Raw genomic sequence first — 17,500 nt, 5'->3', positions numbered from 1 at the left:
AGTTCTTGACACATGATGAGCAGTATGGCGCCGTGTCGGCAGCAAGGGCAGGCAGAGCAGTGTGTAGCGTGCGGGTGACGTCACATGGGACAGCAGGTGGCAGGAAGTCCTCACTGTTTACCATCGGCCGATTCTCAAAGAGGTCGAGCCCTCCGACTGTTGACTCAGTGACGTACTGCCCAATCAGACGGTGTGAGATTTTAACTGACACTTTTGGAAAATTAACTCTTTTCAAAGACAGCTGTCGTCTCATTGGTCGGATGCTCATATGATTACATTTCGGTGGATTGTGCCACACTAAGAAAGCTTTGACTGTTATAAAAAGACTAACTTTTGCTGCAACTCACTGTGATCTCATCTGGTGAAGATGACTGTTTGAGCCGATCATAATCAGTCCTGGCTTATTGCTGAATTTCACTTGTTGTTGCTGCTGTTATTCACATACATGCAAAACTTATGTTCGAATCTGTAAAAATCTGCACAAGGGCAAAGGTAAATCTGGATGTTGTTTTTTAGAAAGCATGTTGTATACAGATTGAATACACTTTGATTACATGATTAGTCAGTTAACTGTCAGCCAGAAAAATACCAATATTTGTTTGTTTATTCATGATATTAATGGAATAACTTTAGGCATTAGAGTTGCTATCGGAGATGTACAGGTCTCATTGCTTTGTACACTTTTTTAGACAAAATGATTAATCAGTACCAGAACACAATCCATATATGTTTTGGTTACAATCCCATCTCTGTTTATGTGTGATTCCAGTTTGCACCAAAGAACATCAGGTGTCTTTCTTCTTTTCTCTCCTTCGCCGCTGCCCCTCCTTCCCTTCTTTATTGCGGCAGGTGGTGATTAGCGGTTTGGTCTAATTACGAGGCTCCAGCCTGATACCACATTGTCTGAAAAGAAAGGAGGGTGTGCGGAGGAGCTGCAGTGTGCACGGGGCTCTGTTTTTATGATACTGTAAGGACCCAACACCTGGTTGGACGCCCACATTGTGAGGACGTCTGATCTTCTGTTTAGAGAGGAGGGATTCATCTTTTACACTGTGTAGGTTTGGGAGCCAACCGTACAGTTAATAATTCATTATTTACAAGGCTGTAAACAAAAAAGCAACTCAAAGTCATGAATTATTCCTGGACAAGTCAGGGAAATGAGGAGTGTCCTTGCAGGATTATTCATTTGCAACATAAGTACAAACAGGCAATTAAACACTTCCAAGTCAACTCTATCTGATAGGAGGAATCTGGTTTTACTGGATCTGGATAATTTAAGTCATGAGTTCAAAACTAGAAGTTTGTTTCATCCTGAAAATGTTGTTGAACTCTACCAGCAAGTGAAAGGATCTTGCAGATACCCAGTTTCAAGAGATCTCTGAAAACAGACAGGAGCTTTAAAATCGTGAGTCAGAGTTGGAAAATAGCTTCAAACATAAATGTAGTGGCTTTTCGTTTTGAATGAAGATGGATCGAGGTGGTCAGAGTCACCTTTACCGGGTAAAATGAATGGGCTCCTAGCTATCTAACTAACTGGCATTGTCAGCTCCTGGAGCCTATGGTGATTGACATTGTCACCCTGCCGCTATGGTAACTACTCACAAGAGCGATAAATGGTATTAATTTTTAATTTTAGGAAGTAATACCTGAGTCACCAATAAGTTTGTGATCCCACATATAAAGCTTGTTTTCTAAAGATCCCATTGTATTTATTCAATGATCTTAAGAGTAAGTAAGTCATATGTATTCATCCCAATTACTAAAATCACAAGGGAAGATTCCTCAATAATAATGATATCGCAAGATTAATTTCCATTATATGGAAATGTAATGTATTGAACATTATTTTTGTTCAAACTTCTTTAACCCAGTTAAGCCCCAGACATTTTTCTAAAAAATGTCCTAACTTTCTTCCTGGAAACTTCAGTGGTTCCGATATTGATTAATGGGATTACGTGGACTTTGAGAGTGAAAAAGACCTTCTGAGGAAGAATTAGGGTTTATAAGGTTTTAATTACAGGAAAAATCAATACTCAATAGAGTCTGAGCTAGAGAATTGTGACTTATCTTTACACTAAGTAGTGTATTTTGTTGAAACCTGTTTAATATAATGAAAATTCCTTCCGAAAATGCAAGAACCCGGGATACTGGAATCCTTCTGGTTGTGAAAGTGCCGCCTTTAGCGATGTGCTGCGAGTATACAGGAAAACCAATCTATAAGCTTTCAAATGAGAAAAAGAAATTTGGACGCAGGTTCACATGATCAATTAAAAAAAGAAAAGAAATAAAGAATATCTAAATGAACTGTTTTCATGTAGATATCTACCTGAGCTGCCTATATGTGCCTTTTTTGTTTTTGCTCTTCGTGTTTGTTATGTGCCTTGTTTTGTTTTGTTTTGTGCCTTGTTGTATTTTGTCTTGCTTTGTCCTGTGGGTGTTTGTGTAATAGATGCACATTGTAAGCTCATCTCTCTGGTCGATACTGTTGACTGTCGGTCATTATAAATAATCTTGGTGTCACTCTGCTCTCCAGGTGCCAAAACCACCTGATGCTGCTGCCTAATCTGATCACCTCGGACTGAACACACACACACACACACACACACACACACACACACACACTCACACACACACACACACACACACACACACACACACACACACACACACACACACGGACGTACGGACACCCAACATGGCATCAGACCCGCCCATACTGACAGAGCAGCAGAAGCTGCATAGGAGAGCAAATCAGGTCACGGATGAGGTAAGGAATGGTTATTATTCGAGAACATCTTGAATGCTTCCCTTCATTATAAGCAATTGCTTTATTGAATATTGAAAACACACTTTTACAAGATGGACTCCTGATTTAGAAAGATGAAAGTATGAGAAAGTAACATAGCAACAAGCTTTTCAAATGCAATTGTGTTGGACCAAAGTTGCTGCAAAAAAAAGCCACAGATTTAATTTCACTCGGTGCATATTTTCAATGTTTAAAGGACTTGGGAAATGGGCAGAGGTTAAAGTCATGTGCAAGTGATGGGAGGAGCTTCTAACAAAAATTGATCATTGAACTACGGTGCTGTAGAACCACCTTCTTTTGTGATTGATTGGCTCCCTGCAACCAGATTTAATTGATGCTTTCTTTCCCTCATTAAATAGGAAGCTGGTGGATTAAGCTCATTTGTCTTTTCCCTCAGCAAACCCTTTAAATTACAGTTAAGTTATTATCCATGTCAAACCAAACTGGTTCATCTTGTGGTTTTAGAATGGCTTTGTCAAAAGATTTGACCAAAACATTGGCAGCTAACTCTGTTTTCCAAAATGTAGATGGGTAGGTTTATTTTTCAGCCCTGAGATAGTGAACACGCCCACTCCCCAGTGACATCATACTCTGCTCTCAAATCTGTTTTTTTACACAGGAGAGTATTGAAACCAAGGGCTGCAACTGAAAATTACTTTATTGAGAAGACTATTTTCATGATGAAATAATCTGTCAATAATCAGAAAAAAGTCTTCCCAGACCTTGAGGTGACATTTTCAAGTATTTTATAATTTATTTTATAACAGTCGAAATCATACATTTTACAATCACAAAAAGGGAGAAAAGCAGCAAATCTCATGAAAGTTTTTCTTCATTAATTTTTTTATCCACCAACTAATCGTTTCTTCATAAATGTTCCTATTTAGAGCGACATAGTCTTAAAGCAGGGTTAGGTTTAGGGCGTGGCTACCTTGTCATTGACAGGTCGCTATTGCGGTGTTGTTCGGTCTGGGAGTTGTCCTTGTTTTCCTCTGATAACCTACAACCCTTGTTTTTAATCCATCAAAGTTCATCAGAACAGTTTTGTTTCCTCAAAGTGCTTTAGTCAGTCTTTCGTCCGGAGCTACTGACAAATTGTTTATAGAGTCTCACGCACATCATCTTTTCACAATGTATATATATATATATATATATATATATATATATATATATATATATGTATATATATATATATATATATATATATATATATATTGTGATTAATCACAATCACGTGGAAAAATCCTCTCCAGCCTTCAGTCTTTCCACCCCTTGCTGTGTGTGTGTGTGTGTGTGTGTGTGTGTGTGTGTGTGTGTGTGTGTGTGTGTATTGTGTAAATATCATATCAATCCCCGGGGTCTTCCCCACCGAGGGAATGCAGTTATGGCACTCTGATTGTGATTAATCACAATTAATCACAATATATATCATTTTGCGCCAATTTTAATAATGAAGTAAAAACTAGTGTATTGCACACTTTTATTTTAAAGTAATGTTATCAGAACAATATAACAGCACTCTGGAGCAACAGCAAATTAACATACATACAGTATATATATATATATATATATATATATATATATATATATATATATATATATATATATATATATATATATATATATATATAGTATATAGTACATATATATATAGTATATAAATCTTTTTTCTTTTTTTTCTGAACAGGTACTGTTCAGTAGTAAGGGCCCCTGTGTGGGACAAACCACTCCTTCTTTGGTCCATGTTCAGTCTGTTGCTTACCTTAAAAATGTATGTTAAAGACCAGCAATTGATTCACTTTATACAAAAGCAATAAGTGCTTTTCATGTTTTAAGTTCAGTTTTTCTTCCTCAGTGCGAAAAGTCCAGTCTGTGTTGTCTTGAAAAAGTGCACTGAACATCTTGTGATGTGAGGAAAGTTCTCCTCTTTGAGAGAAGAATAAAGATCCAGAAGTGATGCTGACTTAAAGCGCTCTGCCATAGTGCATCAGACCGCGGGGTCAGGAGGTTTGCGCATGCGCGATTACCTGTCAATCTGGACAAGGAGCCTGCCGGGATAGTAGTATAGTAGAATGCCTGTCTGTTGGGCGAAGCTGCTTGTTGCAGCACTCGATGCTTGTTGAGAACAGAAGCTACTTAACAATACGTGCTTTCACATCAGGCTCAATTCGTCAACACCGCCTGTCGGTGAGATTGCAGTTATGGCGTTTATCTTATTTATTTATTTTTCATGTTTGATTGACCTCACGCGGGCCGGACTGGTAAGCCCATATTGAGACCCTCCCAATGCAAAAAAAACAACAACATGCAGTTAATGCATGATCAAATAGTTAAGACTGTTAAAGGATTGCCAGATCATATATATATATATATATATATATATATATATATATATATATATATATATATATAAAAATATGTATGTGTATATATATATATGTTCTGTTTGGGTTCTCAACAGCTGCGGAAGCGCCCATTTCTCAGTCTCGGTGTTTGATGTTCATAATTACACAGATCAAGTAACTGAAGCAGCTGGTGACTTGTTTGCTCCTGATTTCTAGCTGGTGTAACGTTACCCGATGGAGTTTCCCCACCAAATACATGTCTGTATCTGGCCACTTTTCAGTTTCCACACATATAGTATAGACACTATTTTTGTATATGTTTTTTATATATTGCTGATGAGAGTTGGTTTGCTGGACATTTACTTTATGGAATCTAAAAATAGGCTGATGTCTCTCAACCTGTTCTCTGCTCTAAGGGGAGTCACCTGGTTGCCATAGAGACAATTGGTCTCCCAGTGCCACCTTCTGCAGGGTAGACATCAGGCATCCACTCTGTGTGGGTGTGGCTAAACACTGATACACCCCACGGGGTTTAGAGGTTACAGCAGGTCAGCGCAATTTGTCATTTAGTCATTCCCTCGGTGGGGAAGACCCCGGGGATTGATATGATATTTACACAATACACACACACACACACAGCAAGGGGTGGAAAGACTGAAGGCTGGAGAGGATTTTGAGTGTGAGAGTAGAGTACAGTATATTAACCCTGCTCTGTGTTGACTTTCTTATGGTTTAGGTCAAAATAGCAGTTGATATAATGATGATGTACAAACATTATACGAACAAACAAAAAAACAAATATGTATATATATATATGTATATATATATATATATATATATATATATAAATATATATATATATATATATATAAATATATATATATATATATATATATATATGTATATATACTGTATATACATATACAGTATAATTATAACGTCAGTTCTCGCTGGTATTCACATTGAAAAATATTTGATATACAAACCTGAATACAAGCTGAATTATATGCTTTCCCGTGAACAAATAGTCCATGTTTGACAGTTTACTGTATGTTGAAGCTTCAATTTTGTATGTCTTTCAGTCCCTGGAGAGCACACGGCGGATGATGCAGCTGGTTGAGGAGGTACACACACACACACACACACACACACACACACACACACACACACATATATCTTTATACATGTGAATACATTACTATCATGTCTGGTAGCCTCTTTACACAAGTCTTCTGTGTTTACTGTACAGAGACGTCTTTAGACAAGTCATCTTGATGTGATTGACTTTAAGCAGCTGGAAAGTCATTTTGGGCTTTCACACGTGGAAAGCAACAGGGAGAACTGAAATGGCTCAGCAGTAAAGACTACATTATGGTCAGACGTACATGTATAGAAAGCCCAAATACCTTTAAAAATAAATACTGTCATCAAAGGAGTCACTTTAAACTTGCTGCAGATTGACAATTTACAACATTCACGAGTGTGTTTTTTAATAGTCTGACTGGTGTTGCATTCAAGGACACCTGAACGTCTGAGACAAGGCGGCATTACCACATGGCAATCGTATATTCTCTATCTGTGGTTTTCATGTAATCCTCCTGCAGAGTAAAGACGCTGGGATCCGAGCTGTGGTTATGCTGGATGAACAAGGAGGTAATCAGTTCTGTTTGGTCCCTCTTTAAATTCTCCGTTGTTAAGCCTTGTTCACTCACATTTTTCCAGTCAGTCCAACAAATAATTCATGAGACCTTTAAGTTAGTTCACATGTTGTATGAAAACCTTTGAACACTCTGTAACATCTCCATGTTGCACAAGTCCCGTTCCTCACAAAGCAGTTAGAGAATATTGAGGAAGGCATGGACTCCATCAACAGAGACATGAGAGAGGCTGACAGACGTGGCCCAATGCTGTAGTGTGTGTATCTGGCCAATCAGGATGGAGGTCTTGGTTTCCGGGGACCGCACCTCTACCTAACTGGTGGCCTAAAAAATAAACATAATTGTGCCCAGTTCCATTAAATTAGCTTGAGTAAGGTTTTTTATTTGGAATTTAGTTCCACAATAAGAACATCAATTTACACCTCCATCCATTCAAGCCATCTTTTGTCAAAATGTTGTGCTCACAGTTGTTTCTCCATGACGTCTTTAGACTTTTCTATATTCTATATTCTAACTGGTTCACTATTTAATGAACAATCTTTAGAAACATTACTGCTTTTCAATGCCGTTTACTGAGTTGTAAAACATGATGGAACTGGTTACTGAGGTCAGAGCAAACAGCTCGGCCTCGCATGTCTCTGTTTGTGCAGAGTGACGCTATTCATGATTTGTCTGTTGATTTCTTAGTTTTACGTGTATCGTTTTTTTTTTTTTCATTTCAGCTTTAAGGAAATAGTTTGTGATTTTGCCACTCCCCTCCACCATCGCCTCTCTCATTGTCTTTTCACTCTTTCTCCTTCCACTCCCCCGTGTCCAACTTTGTCCGGCCTTTTTCTCCTCTCCTCCTGCCTCCTCTGCACCCTCCCTCTCCCCTCATAGAGCAGTTGGAGCGTATAGAGGAGGGCTTGGATCAGATCAACTCTGATATGAAGGAGGCAGAGAAAAACCTGACTGACCTGGGCAAGTGCTGTGGCCTCTGCTCCTGTGATAAGTAGGTGGTGTCAGATTTTTCCAGCCCACCTTTTATTCCTGCTTTCGCTTTCTTTTGTTGCCTGCATGCTTCCTGCTTTATTGATTTTCAGCTGTTTGGATACCAGCTTACAACATGTTTGTCGTCTCTCCTGTACAAATGGATCACATGGTGCACCCACACTGGAGAGGTTACAAGCATGGATTATCTAACAGACACCTTTCACTGAAGCTCGTAATGAATGAAACAACAATGAAACAATAAAGCCTGTACTGCAGCTGTAAGACCAGGATGGGTGCAGTGTGGTTCTTGTATATCACATTTAACAACTGAGTCTCTCTCTCTCTCTCTCTCTCTCTCTCTCTCTCTCTCTCTCTCTCTCTCTCTCTCTCTCTCTCTCTCTCTCTCTCTCAGGCTGAAGGCCTTTGAGGAGAGCGGGGCGTATAAGGCAGTCTGGGGCGGAGGATCCGGTCAGGATGGCGTTGTGTCCAATCAGCCGCCGTCGTCTCGAGTCGTTGATGAGAGGGAGCAAATGATCATGAGCGGAGGACACATACGGAGGTAGAGAAGATAGAGAGAGGGAGAGAGAAAGAGAGAGAGAAAGAACATTTAATGAACAGTTATTGTAGGCCGCTTGTCTGTTGTGTTAGGAGAGGCAGCTGTGTAATGTAATACCACCGGTCATGAATCGTACAGACAGCTGTGAAACACAAGACATAATCACACACACACACACACACACACACACACACACACACACACACACACACACACACACACACACACACACACACAAACACAGACACTTGTTACTCTGCTCTGTCTCAGGGTGACTAATGATGCCCGGGAGAATGAGATGGAGGAGAACCTGTCTCACGTCGGCAGCATCATCGGGAACCTGAAGAGCATGGCCCTGGACATGGGCAATGAGATCGACACGCAGAACGTCCAGATCGAACGCATCCAGGGAAAGGTAACGTGCCACATTAACAGCACTGAGCAGGTTTCACTAAGTGTCAACAAACATCTTCACAGTTAGGCCACAAATAAATGAACCAAGCAGCAGCGTATTCCCAGAACCATGTTCACACATGATTATTGATTCACATGGGGAACATGTCTGTTTGCAGACAGGAGTTCTGAAACTAATATATAACCCAATCAGATGAGAATCACCACTGAGACAATGAATAAATAAATTGAATTAGAGAACCAGAAAAATCCTCATGCTTGCCTGTGCAGGGTTGCAGGGAGTGTGACGTATACAGTGTGTCTACTGCCGGACACTTGAGCACTTTGAGCATTGATTTTCAGTGCTTAGGGCGCTACACGAACAAAACCAGCAGAATTCCGTGCACTAAAGGTACCTGGATGGCGCACTGCAAACGGTAAAAAAAATGCAGTGGACGATGGACACTACTCGCCCTAAACGGGCGCCATCTTGGCTACGTAGCAGAAGAGGAGGAGCCCTTTCGCCAGCTTTTCATTAATTTTTTTATATGTTCCTGCCGCGAATGTGGAGGTGTCGCAGTTTCCACATAGTGTGGAGAAAGGGGTAAACAAAAGACAAAAACAGGGTAAGAAGTGGGTTCATTTTGTCAGTTTCAGTTTCGCCTTTATCGCAAACAGGTTTGCGTACGTCACTTCCGGCTTAATTTCGCGAGTGCCGAAAACAGATTTTCGTACGTCATTTCCGCCAAGTGGTTAACGTAAGTTTTCCATTTGATACAACACTTATCAGCGACGGAGTGCACTATAGATGTTAGTGCACTGTATTGTAGTGCGCTGTATTGCAGTGTACTTCGTAAAGTGTTCGGCAATGGACACACCCATCGACAAGATTCACTTTCACAGTCACACCTCTACCACCAATTTATTTGTTTTTCTTTGAGTTTTTTTAATATTAGTTTCCCAGTGGTGTTCCTTATGTATTCAAATCTAAACATTAAAATTGTGGTTGAAGTAGACTTTTTTTTGTGTGAAAATGCTGTTTTCACAAACCCCTCTCCATACATGCTGCCGGTAAAATGATGAAAATCTTCTAAATACAGCATTCACTCGAAGGTTCTCCATATGGGATCAGTGCATTGAATCAGCAGTATTTAACATTCTGAACATAATAAAGTAGCAAACAAATGTGTGGCATAATGCCTTTAGTGCAGCGGACCCTAAGCCCCGGGTCGGTTTGTACCGGGTCGCACAGAAAGAATAAATTAATTTTTCAAAATGTTTAAAAGAAAAAAAAATTTAAAATTTTTTTATTTTGAAGAAGGACCAAATACATCCATCTGTGCGTCTGAGCCTCTTAGCATACTTTACCCTAAAAACAAAACTTCAAAGTCTGCTTCAACTCTGCCAGTATTTTGGTCTAAAATCAAGGAAGATTATCCTGAGATCGCCAAAAAAAGCATGAAAACTCTGCTTCTATTTCAAACATCCTGTCTTTGTTAAGCGGGATTTAAGATAAGCAGTAGACCGGACATAAAGGTCTAAGTTAAGCAGTAGATTGGATATAAAGGTCTAAGTTACGGAGTAGACTGGACATAAAGGTGTAAGGTACGAAGTAGACCGGATATAAAGTACACATGTCAAGTGTCTCCAATCACCCTGACCCGTCTCTTTGCAGAGAAACCAGTTCAGGGCTCCCACTAATTTGACGTAATGGTAAGATGTATATTTATGCACTTTATTATTGCTTCATTCCGGTCGTATCATTTTATTACGTCATTTTTATTACGTCATTTTTATTACGTCATTTTTATTGCCCACACCGTGAAGGCCAGTCTGTAAAAATATTGTCTGACACGAAACCGGTTCGTGACGCAAAATAGGTTGGAGACTGCTGCTTAAGTGCATGTCCTGTGCACGTGAGCGACCAAATAATAGTATAAAAACAATACAAACATCAAACATAAAAGCGTTTGAAGCTAAGCTCCTGTCTGATCCTGCAGACCACAAACATGGACCACTCCTACCGATTGTGGAGCCGGACCCCACACAAACACACACACACACACACACACACACATTTCCTCACTACTCTCGCTACTGCCCAGATGGCGAGTACTTGCCCTAGAGTTAGAATGACGGTATCATTAGTCCCACTACTTGGGTGCCGCTCCTCCAATTTGACCCTTTGCCCCTCCTGAGCACAGTGCGGCTCACTGTGTGTTGGTCTTGCAGGCCCACTAGTGACCATGCCCACCCGAAGCCGTGGTCTTGCTCTCTTTCGAGCAACAACATTGACAAAATCTGTCGTTTTACCCCGTAGAACCCAGGACTAACGCTGACATTCAACCAATCAAGGTAAAAAAAAACAAACTAACCCTGTTAATTTACCAACAAACTCCGCACAGCCAACGTTGACCCAGTGCTAATGTTTACATTATTCATCATCTGATTACCTTACTTTAGCACTTACTTTAACTAAGTGAGTGGGCGTTTCCATTTGAAAACCCAGACACTGTTGGAGTCAGATATGAGCCTTTTTTATGTCCACATTCGCAACCCTTCAGGCCCGGCGTCTGCTTAACCTTCTAGTACGGACCTTGTTGCTGGCGACAAGAAAAAACAACAGACAGAGGGCCATTCTGATGCTGTGTTCACACCAAACGCCACAAGATTTTTCCCGCCGCGTCTATCGCGTCAGTTGTGTCGCACCACAAAAAAAGAGTGGTCACACCAAACGCAGCATGACTAATTGCGCCGCCACAAAGGAGACGTGGCGATCTACTACTAGAACCACTAGTTCACTAGTTATGCTTCCTAGAACCACTAGTTCTGCTTCATACTTGTTGTGGAAGTCCCAAAAACATGGGAAAATCGAATGCCCTTGTGTCTGGGTTCATCATATTATCTGTAGTCCCACCACAGCGTCTGAATGACGGCCGCCATCAGCGCTACTTCCGGGGGACTGGCATAAGTTTGATTCAGCAATGGCGGTACGGCGGTGATGAGCGGAACATCTCAACACTCATTGGCTCACACAACTATGACTCGCGCGTTTTTGTCGCCGGAGTTGGGAAATTTCAACTAGCGTGACGTGTTGCGCCCAAGGCTCTGAGGGAGATAAACCAATCTTAACCGCTTGGACACATGTAAAAGCCTATAACATGAACACTGAATGCTCTTTGCCAGCGGTCACCAACCTTTTTGAAACCGAGAGCTACTTCAAGGGTATAAAATAATACAAAGGGCTACTTGTTAGATATAAACTTCCTGAACAACAAAGTTGCACAGATCACCTTTTAATAATAATAATAATAATAATAATAATAATAATAATAATATATGTGAAGTGACGGTCTGATCACATATCATTGTTAATTATTCCTCACAATAATTATTACGACTGTTCCACAACAATGATGGTACTTTGTTAGAAAAATGAAAATAAGGTTATATCCGTGCAAAAAACAACTAATATTGAGTTACTACTAAATAGCTTATTGTGGAAAACAATAAACTATTTTTTTGCAAAACAAACAGAATGAGTGCAGATATGTGAGCATCAGGTTGCATTAGTATTAGTGGCTGCAGTGATCTGCTTTCCTCTTCACATCTTTTTAAAACAGGGTTGTAGATTTGATACGGACACAGCTCAATGTTGAGCTGAGATCTATTTTCCCTATGTGAGCCGTAACAGAAAAAACCTCACTGAGATCTCATAAAGATCAGCTTTTAGCAAAATGCCAAGAATCGGCGAGTTGCGCACGCGCAAACAACCACAACATGTGCAGGCTTTGTCACTGCAGTGCATTTTTCGGTCTTTCTGAAGAATATTTCTAGAGACTCTCGATATGCGAAGTCAAAAATGTCTGTTTTTGGAGCTCCAGGCTGCACCCTGTTGTTTGTCTTGACCCGCACATACATGAACTGTTAGACTTCAAAAGCTGCTAGCTTAAAATAGTATTAGCTTAAAGCAGCAAATCCCATTGTGAAAAGCAAGCAGCATAATTTTCGCTGCGCTCTCTCTCTCTCTCTCTCTGTTCACTGTGTGTGCGCCCGTGTCTGTGTGTGTACCTCTCTGTGTACCCGTGACACATGACAGAGAAGAGTTTTAACGCGAAAATGTAGATAACATGTTCGGTTGATAAAAATATACATATCTCTCTCTCTCTCTCTCTCTCTATACATATATATATATATATATATATATATATATATATATATATATATATATATATATATATATATATATAAAAATATATATATATATATAAATATATATATATTAAAAAAAAAATATATATATAAATATATATATATATATATATATATATATATATATATATATTTAATAAGAAGCTTTTCTCTCTATTTTTTGAACATGCCTCTTGGGCACCATGTTGCTACCTCTGCTCTATCCAAACAAAACAGTTTGAGAGAATTTAATTTCTGTAATCTCAAAAGCTTTGGTCATGTTCATTTTCAATTGTTTAGAAGAGAAACATGATGAAAATTCAAATATGTTTCTTTAATTTTATTTTTTTACACAGTTTCAAGCCTTTTTAACATATGACAAATATTAATAATAATAAAAAATTTTGCCAAAATATTTATTGATAAATAAGACAAAAAATAACAGGTGGACTGTCATCATTACAGATCTAAAAAGATTAAGGTCTGCTTAAGGGTTAATTTGTCTGTATTTTAATGCTAATATTTTAGCATTGCTTTATTTTTATTTTGTTCTTTCTTGCATTGCCTGCTTTGGGAAGAGCGTATTCGACTAGCCGATGCAATAAAACCAACCTGAACTTTGAAAGAAAGACTCCGGTGGTTCCGTCACTCATTCCAGTTTCTTTTTTCTCTCTCTCTCATCTGCAGGCTATTCTCAACGTGTCCCGCATTGACGCTGCCAACCAAAAAGCTAACAACCTCATCAAACGATAGATGGAGTGCTCTATTATTTTCATTTTTCTACTAATTCACCGACTTGCAATTAGCCTCCGCTTCTGCATGCTTTGCCAAAGTGTTGCTGCTATCATTCTCTACTTTTCATAGGTGTTTTATTAAAGAAGTGTTTTCTTTCGTGTTACATTATTGCTGTGGTGTCCCTCTGGGAACTGATTCTCAGTAGTGAGGTGTTAATTATCTCTGTTTACTCTAGTCGTGATAGGGAGCCTAATACGACATAATCCTTTTACATGTCACTGGATTATTATAACTTTTTTTCAGGGCTTTTGTCACTTTCACACTGTTTCCCTTTCGAGGTGGCCTATGCGGTCACTCAGCGGAGAGTTATATCAGGGGAAGCTTTAATGGTGCCTGCAGGGGAAACTGGGTCACTACAGCAGCGCCATCACCAGCAGCAGCAGAGAGCAGGAGTCAAAGTTAAATTGAGAACTGATACCACAAAAGATGAAAGTGTGGGAAAAAACCTGCGACAACCGGCTTTGCTGGGTCGGACGTTTTAACTTCCACCGGGCAAATAATCCCCACAAAAAATGATATAATAACTCTATGTGTGCAATATATATGTCCAAATTCTCATAAATAAACAAATGCCGCTCTCCCTGCTCTGTATAATCACTTACCCTTCCCACACCCCTCTCTCTATTCTGAAACGCTCCATCGAGGGTGAAACACGTGCGTGATGGCGCCCTCTGCAGGCGCTATTGGGTATTGTCCAGAGGAAAGAAAAACGCATTCGCCCATAGAGGAAGATCTCTGGCGACACCAAGCGGACGTACGCAGAACCTGCGCTTCTCCCTGGGCCTCTCCATCTTATCCCTGCTCCACGCGCGATATAAAATGGTGGTGCAATGACGATGGATTGCGCCATCTTTCTCATCTAGTTCCAACGCGTGAAAGGGATTCACGAGGCTTTTGCTTCTGCTGCCACCACCAAAACCTCGCATGTGTGTGTGTGTTTTCATTAAAGCCAATTACACGGGTTCACATTGTTTCATTAGCTGCAATGAAACATCCGGTCTTGACATACATTGTGGTGTGGGTGCGTGGCCTAAAACTGGGATTAAGATACGGCTATTAATAATATATTAGTACAAAAAGCTGATGGCCTTTGTTGACCTACGCAGTCTACCATGTTTGTCACATAGCTGGTTTAAGACTACTATGTTCAGTGGCGCAACTAAAGTGCATGCATATTGATGAGATGCTAAAATGAATAAAAACGGGGTTGTCAGCAGCGTGACAGTGTTTGATCATCAGTTTCTCAAGAAATACGAACAATAACGGTCCTTGCGCACAATGTATGCGTCTGGTACATTCCTTCAGGATTGTTAGTGATTGGTGCACGCTGTATCTGGGGCAGCTGGGGGCGCGCAGCAAGCTGCAAAAATGTTGCGCGTTCAAGGGAGAGAAGAAAAAAAAATCGGAGTCTGCGCAGTTCCGTTCTTCTCTCGACACTCCGAACTTTCGGGAGAACCGACGGAGGAAGGAGGGGAGGGAAAGAACAACGCCATTTTTCCTGGTAATTATTTTCAACATATTCAGCAGGTTTTAACCACCGCACGGCGCGAGTGGTTCGCAATAACAGACCACGCGCGTGTTTCGTTGCGGCAAAGCGTGAACCGGTGATAGCTACGATGCATAAAAAAAACTGCGTAGCACCGGAGCAAGGCGGACATTTCGAGCTCGAGCGCCGTGTAACATTTTGCAGGCACTCGGCGTACAAATACTACACGCTATGAACGTGTGTTTAAAAAAAAACCCTATACATTCCACGCATGTTTACCGAAACCCGCCGCGGATCCTGTGTCGACGTTTTTATTATACCGTAATGCAGCGTTAACGTTAGAGCACGAGAGATGGCGGAGTCCGTCTGAGCTGCTCCTTGCTGCGCGAGCCGCAAGGCACGATCGGCAGGGGAAGAAGCAGCAGGCACGAGCTAAACAAAGACCCGCGGAGCTGGCCGCTGATTAGCTTAGACGGGCCACGTGGTTGGGCCGAAAACAGTGGTAGTTTAAATCCCCGTATGAAGAAGTCCTCCTCAATAGTTGTTGATTGTTCATACCACGTTCACTTTGACTTCATGTATTGACGCCACACTGGCGTGTAAGTGGCGTTGAACAAAAAGGCAAACGTGGTAAACAATACAGCTGACGTTGCATTATTACGAGAAGCTTGACTTCTGGTCTTGGAGGAGGTTCCCAATATATAATATGATCGCTACATAACAGAGCACTGAGAGAATACATGGCAACATTTAACTTCAGTTATCAATATAGTAACAAACTAAAATAGTCTGAAAAATAAAGTAAAAGTAAAGAATCCTTTTTTAATAACTATCTGTATAAAGATTAAAAAACACTATTTGATTACATACATTTACAGCTTTAGCTCCCAAAGAAGACTGGAATGATTCAAGCTTCCCCACAGTGTTGCACATCCTGTTGAATTCATGTTCCAGTCCAGAAAAGACCACGTGACCATCTGTCTTCATTGAACCACAAGGGTGCCAACTATAGAGTTGTTGTTCCGCTTTTTTTTGGGCCCTCTGCAGTTTCCTTGTGGGTCTGATTGGCGAGATGTACAGTCAGTAAATGGTATGTTAAGCTGCTAAATAACACTACACACTCCTATTTATATTGTGGAGTTTAAAAAAGAGCTTCACCAAAGCTATATATATATATACACACACACACACACACACACACACACACACACACACACACACCACACACACATGGTGTCTGTTAATTCCAGCTTCACTTTTATCTTTCACTTGAACTTGGAAAAAGGACAACTCTTACAGAATAATAAAACATTACTAATCCTGGAGTGTAATTCTTCACACAGGTAGTAAAAAATCTACAATCCAACGAGAAGTAGGAGCTGTAGGAACACGCCAGTGAAAACAATCTTTTTTTCCTTTTTTTTTTTTCTTCCACTGTGGTAATTTGAGTTCTTTCACAATGTTATAATCAAGACGACCTTAATAGAGACCAGGTCATGACTAAGACCCAGACCCGCATTATGACAAAAATGTGGAACATAGCCATATTCTCATAAAAATACCCACAGAAAAAAGGACATTCCTTTTTATCCTCGTCTTTTATTGCCATATATGTATACACACACACACCCTTTGCTGAAGCCCTACAATATTTTAATGAGACATTGTTTAAGACACACAGCTAAAACCAGGAAATAGAACAAATAATGTCGTAATAGTCGACATCAAAAACAAATAATGGTCGACATATAAAAAGCAGCAAAGTCGCAAATACCTCGGATGCATTGGAAACTCATTCTATTACAAGTACAAAATAGATGTAGATGTGGACCATAAGTAGATAGCTGTGATTCAGCTGTAAAGTAAGTCTGTTATCTCTGTATTTATGGCCCGCTTTCATCTTTCGTCATCAGTTGCACTCTTATGTTTCAAGAGCATCGGAGTCTTGACGAGAAGATAAAGGACTGGAGAAATCCTTTTTGAGGTTCTGACTTTATGACCCCATGCATTAGCTGACAGGAGTCAATGTGTGGCTGAACAAGTGCACCCGCTACTTGCTTTTAACACACTGTTGGTAAATTAACTAGTCGCGCAATTGCGGCTTTGAAACCTGCCTTTATTTATTTTGATAAGAAAGAAAAAGAAAAAACCTGTCTGACAATTGGATACTGTTTTATACTGCCACCAAGTGTCAGAGAATATGATCCACAGGGCAGAAACCACCGTATTGTATTTGTTAAATATTTAAACTCCCTGTGTTTATATATTAGCTTTTTCATTTCCCTGGTAATCGCTTGG

The 17,500-nt window shown here is 40.1% G+C and overlaps 2 protein-coding genes across 3 annotated transcripts in view; both read left to right on the top strand.

Moving 5' to 3' along the window:
* Nucleotides 1–13,768, top strand: part of zgc:101731 (SNARE_SNAP25N and SNARE_SNAP23C domain-containing protein) — a 14,990-nt gene extending 1,222 nt beyond the window's left edge. Inside the window, exons 1-8 of one of the 2 annotated variants that reach the window (XM_068585116.1) lie at nucleotides 1,002–1,054; nucleotides 2,534–2,767; nucleotides 6,234–6,275; nucleotides 6,756–6,804; nucleotides 7,689–7,800; nucleotides 8,194–8,340; nucleotides 8,608–8,752; nucleotides 13,609–13,768. In XM_068585116.1, coding sequence (XP_068441217.1) covers nucleotides 2,696–2,767; nucleotides 6,234–6,275; nucleotides 6,756–6,804; nucleotides 7,689–7,800; nucleotides 8,194–8,340; nucleotides 8,608–8,752; nucleotides 13,609–13,674 — 633 coding nt within the window. In that variant the 5' untranslated portion in view covers nucleotides 1,002–1,054; nucleotides 2,534–2,695 and the 3' untranslated portion in view covers nucleotides 13,675–13,768. Of the gene's footprint in view, nucleotides 1–1,001; nucleotides 1,055–2,533; nucleotides 2,768–6,233; nucleotides 6,276–6,755; nucleotides 6,805–7,688; nucleotides 7,801–8,193; nucleotides 8,341–8,607; nucleotides 8,753–13,608 lie in introns of those variants that run through there. The other variant, XM_068585115.1, reaches the window with a different exon arrangement.
* Nucleotides 13,769–15,111: 1,343 nt separating this feature from the next.
* zgc:113149 (uncharacterized protein LOC541363 homolog) overlaps nucleotides 15,112–17,500 on the top strand; it is a 10,533-nt gene continuing 8,144 nt past the window's right edge. Inside the window, exon 1 of the mRNA XM_068585114.1 lies at nucleotides 15,112–15,217. The gene's annotated coding sequence lies outside the window, so the exon portion shown is untranslated. The remainder of the gene's footprint in view (nucleotides 15,218–17,500) is intronic.

This window comes from Clinocottus analis, unplaced genomic scaffold (genome assembly GCF_023055335.1).
Source record: "Clinocottus analis isolate CAN_PGR_092001 unplaced genomic scaffold, fCliAna1.0.p SCAF_2, whole genome shotgun sequence".
NCBI lineage: Eukaryota > Metazoa > Chordata > Actinopteri > Perciformes > Cottidae > Clinocottus > Clinocottus analis.
Note: the sequence above shows the minus strand (reverse complement) of the source record. Positions and strands in the feature narration are given on the sequence as shown.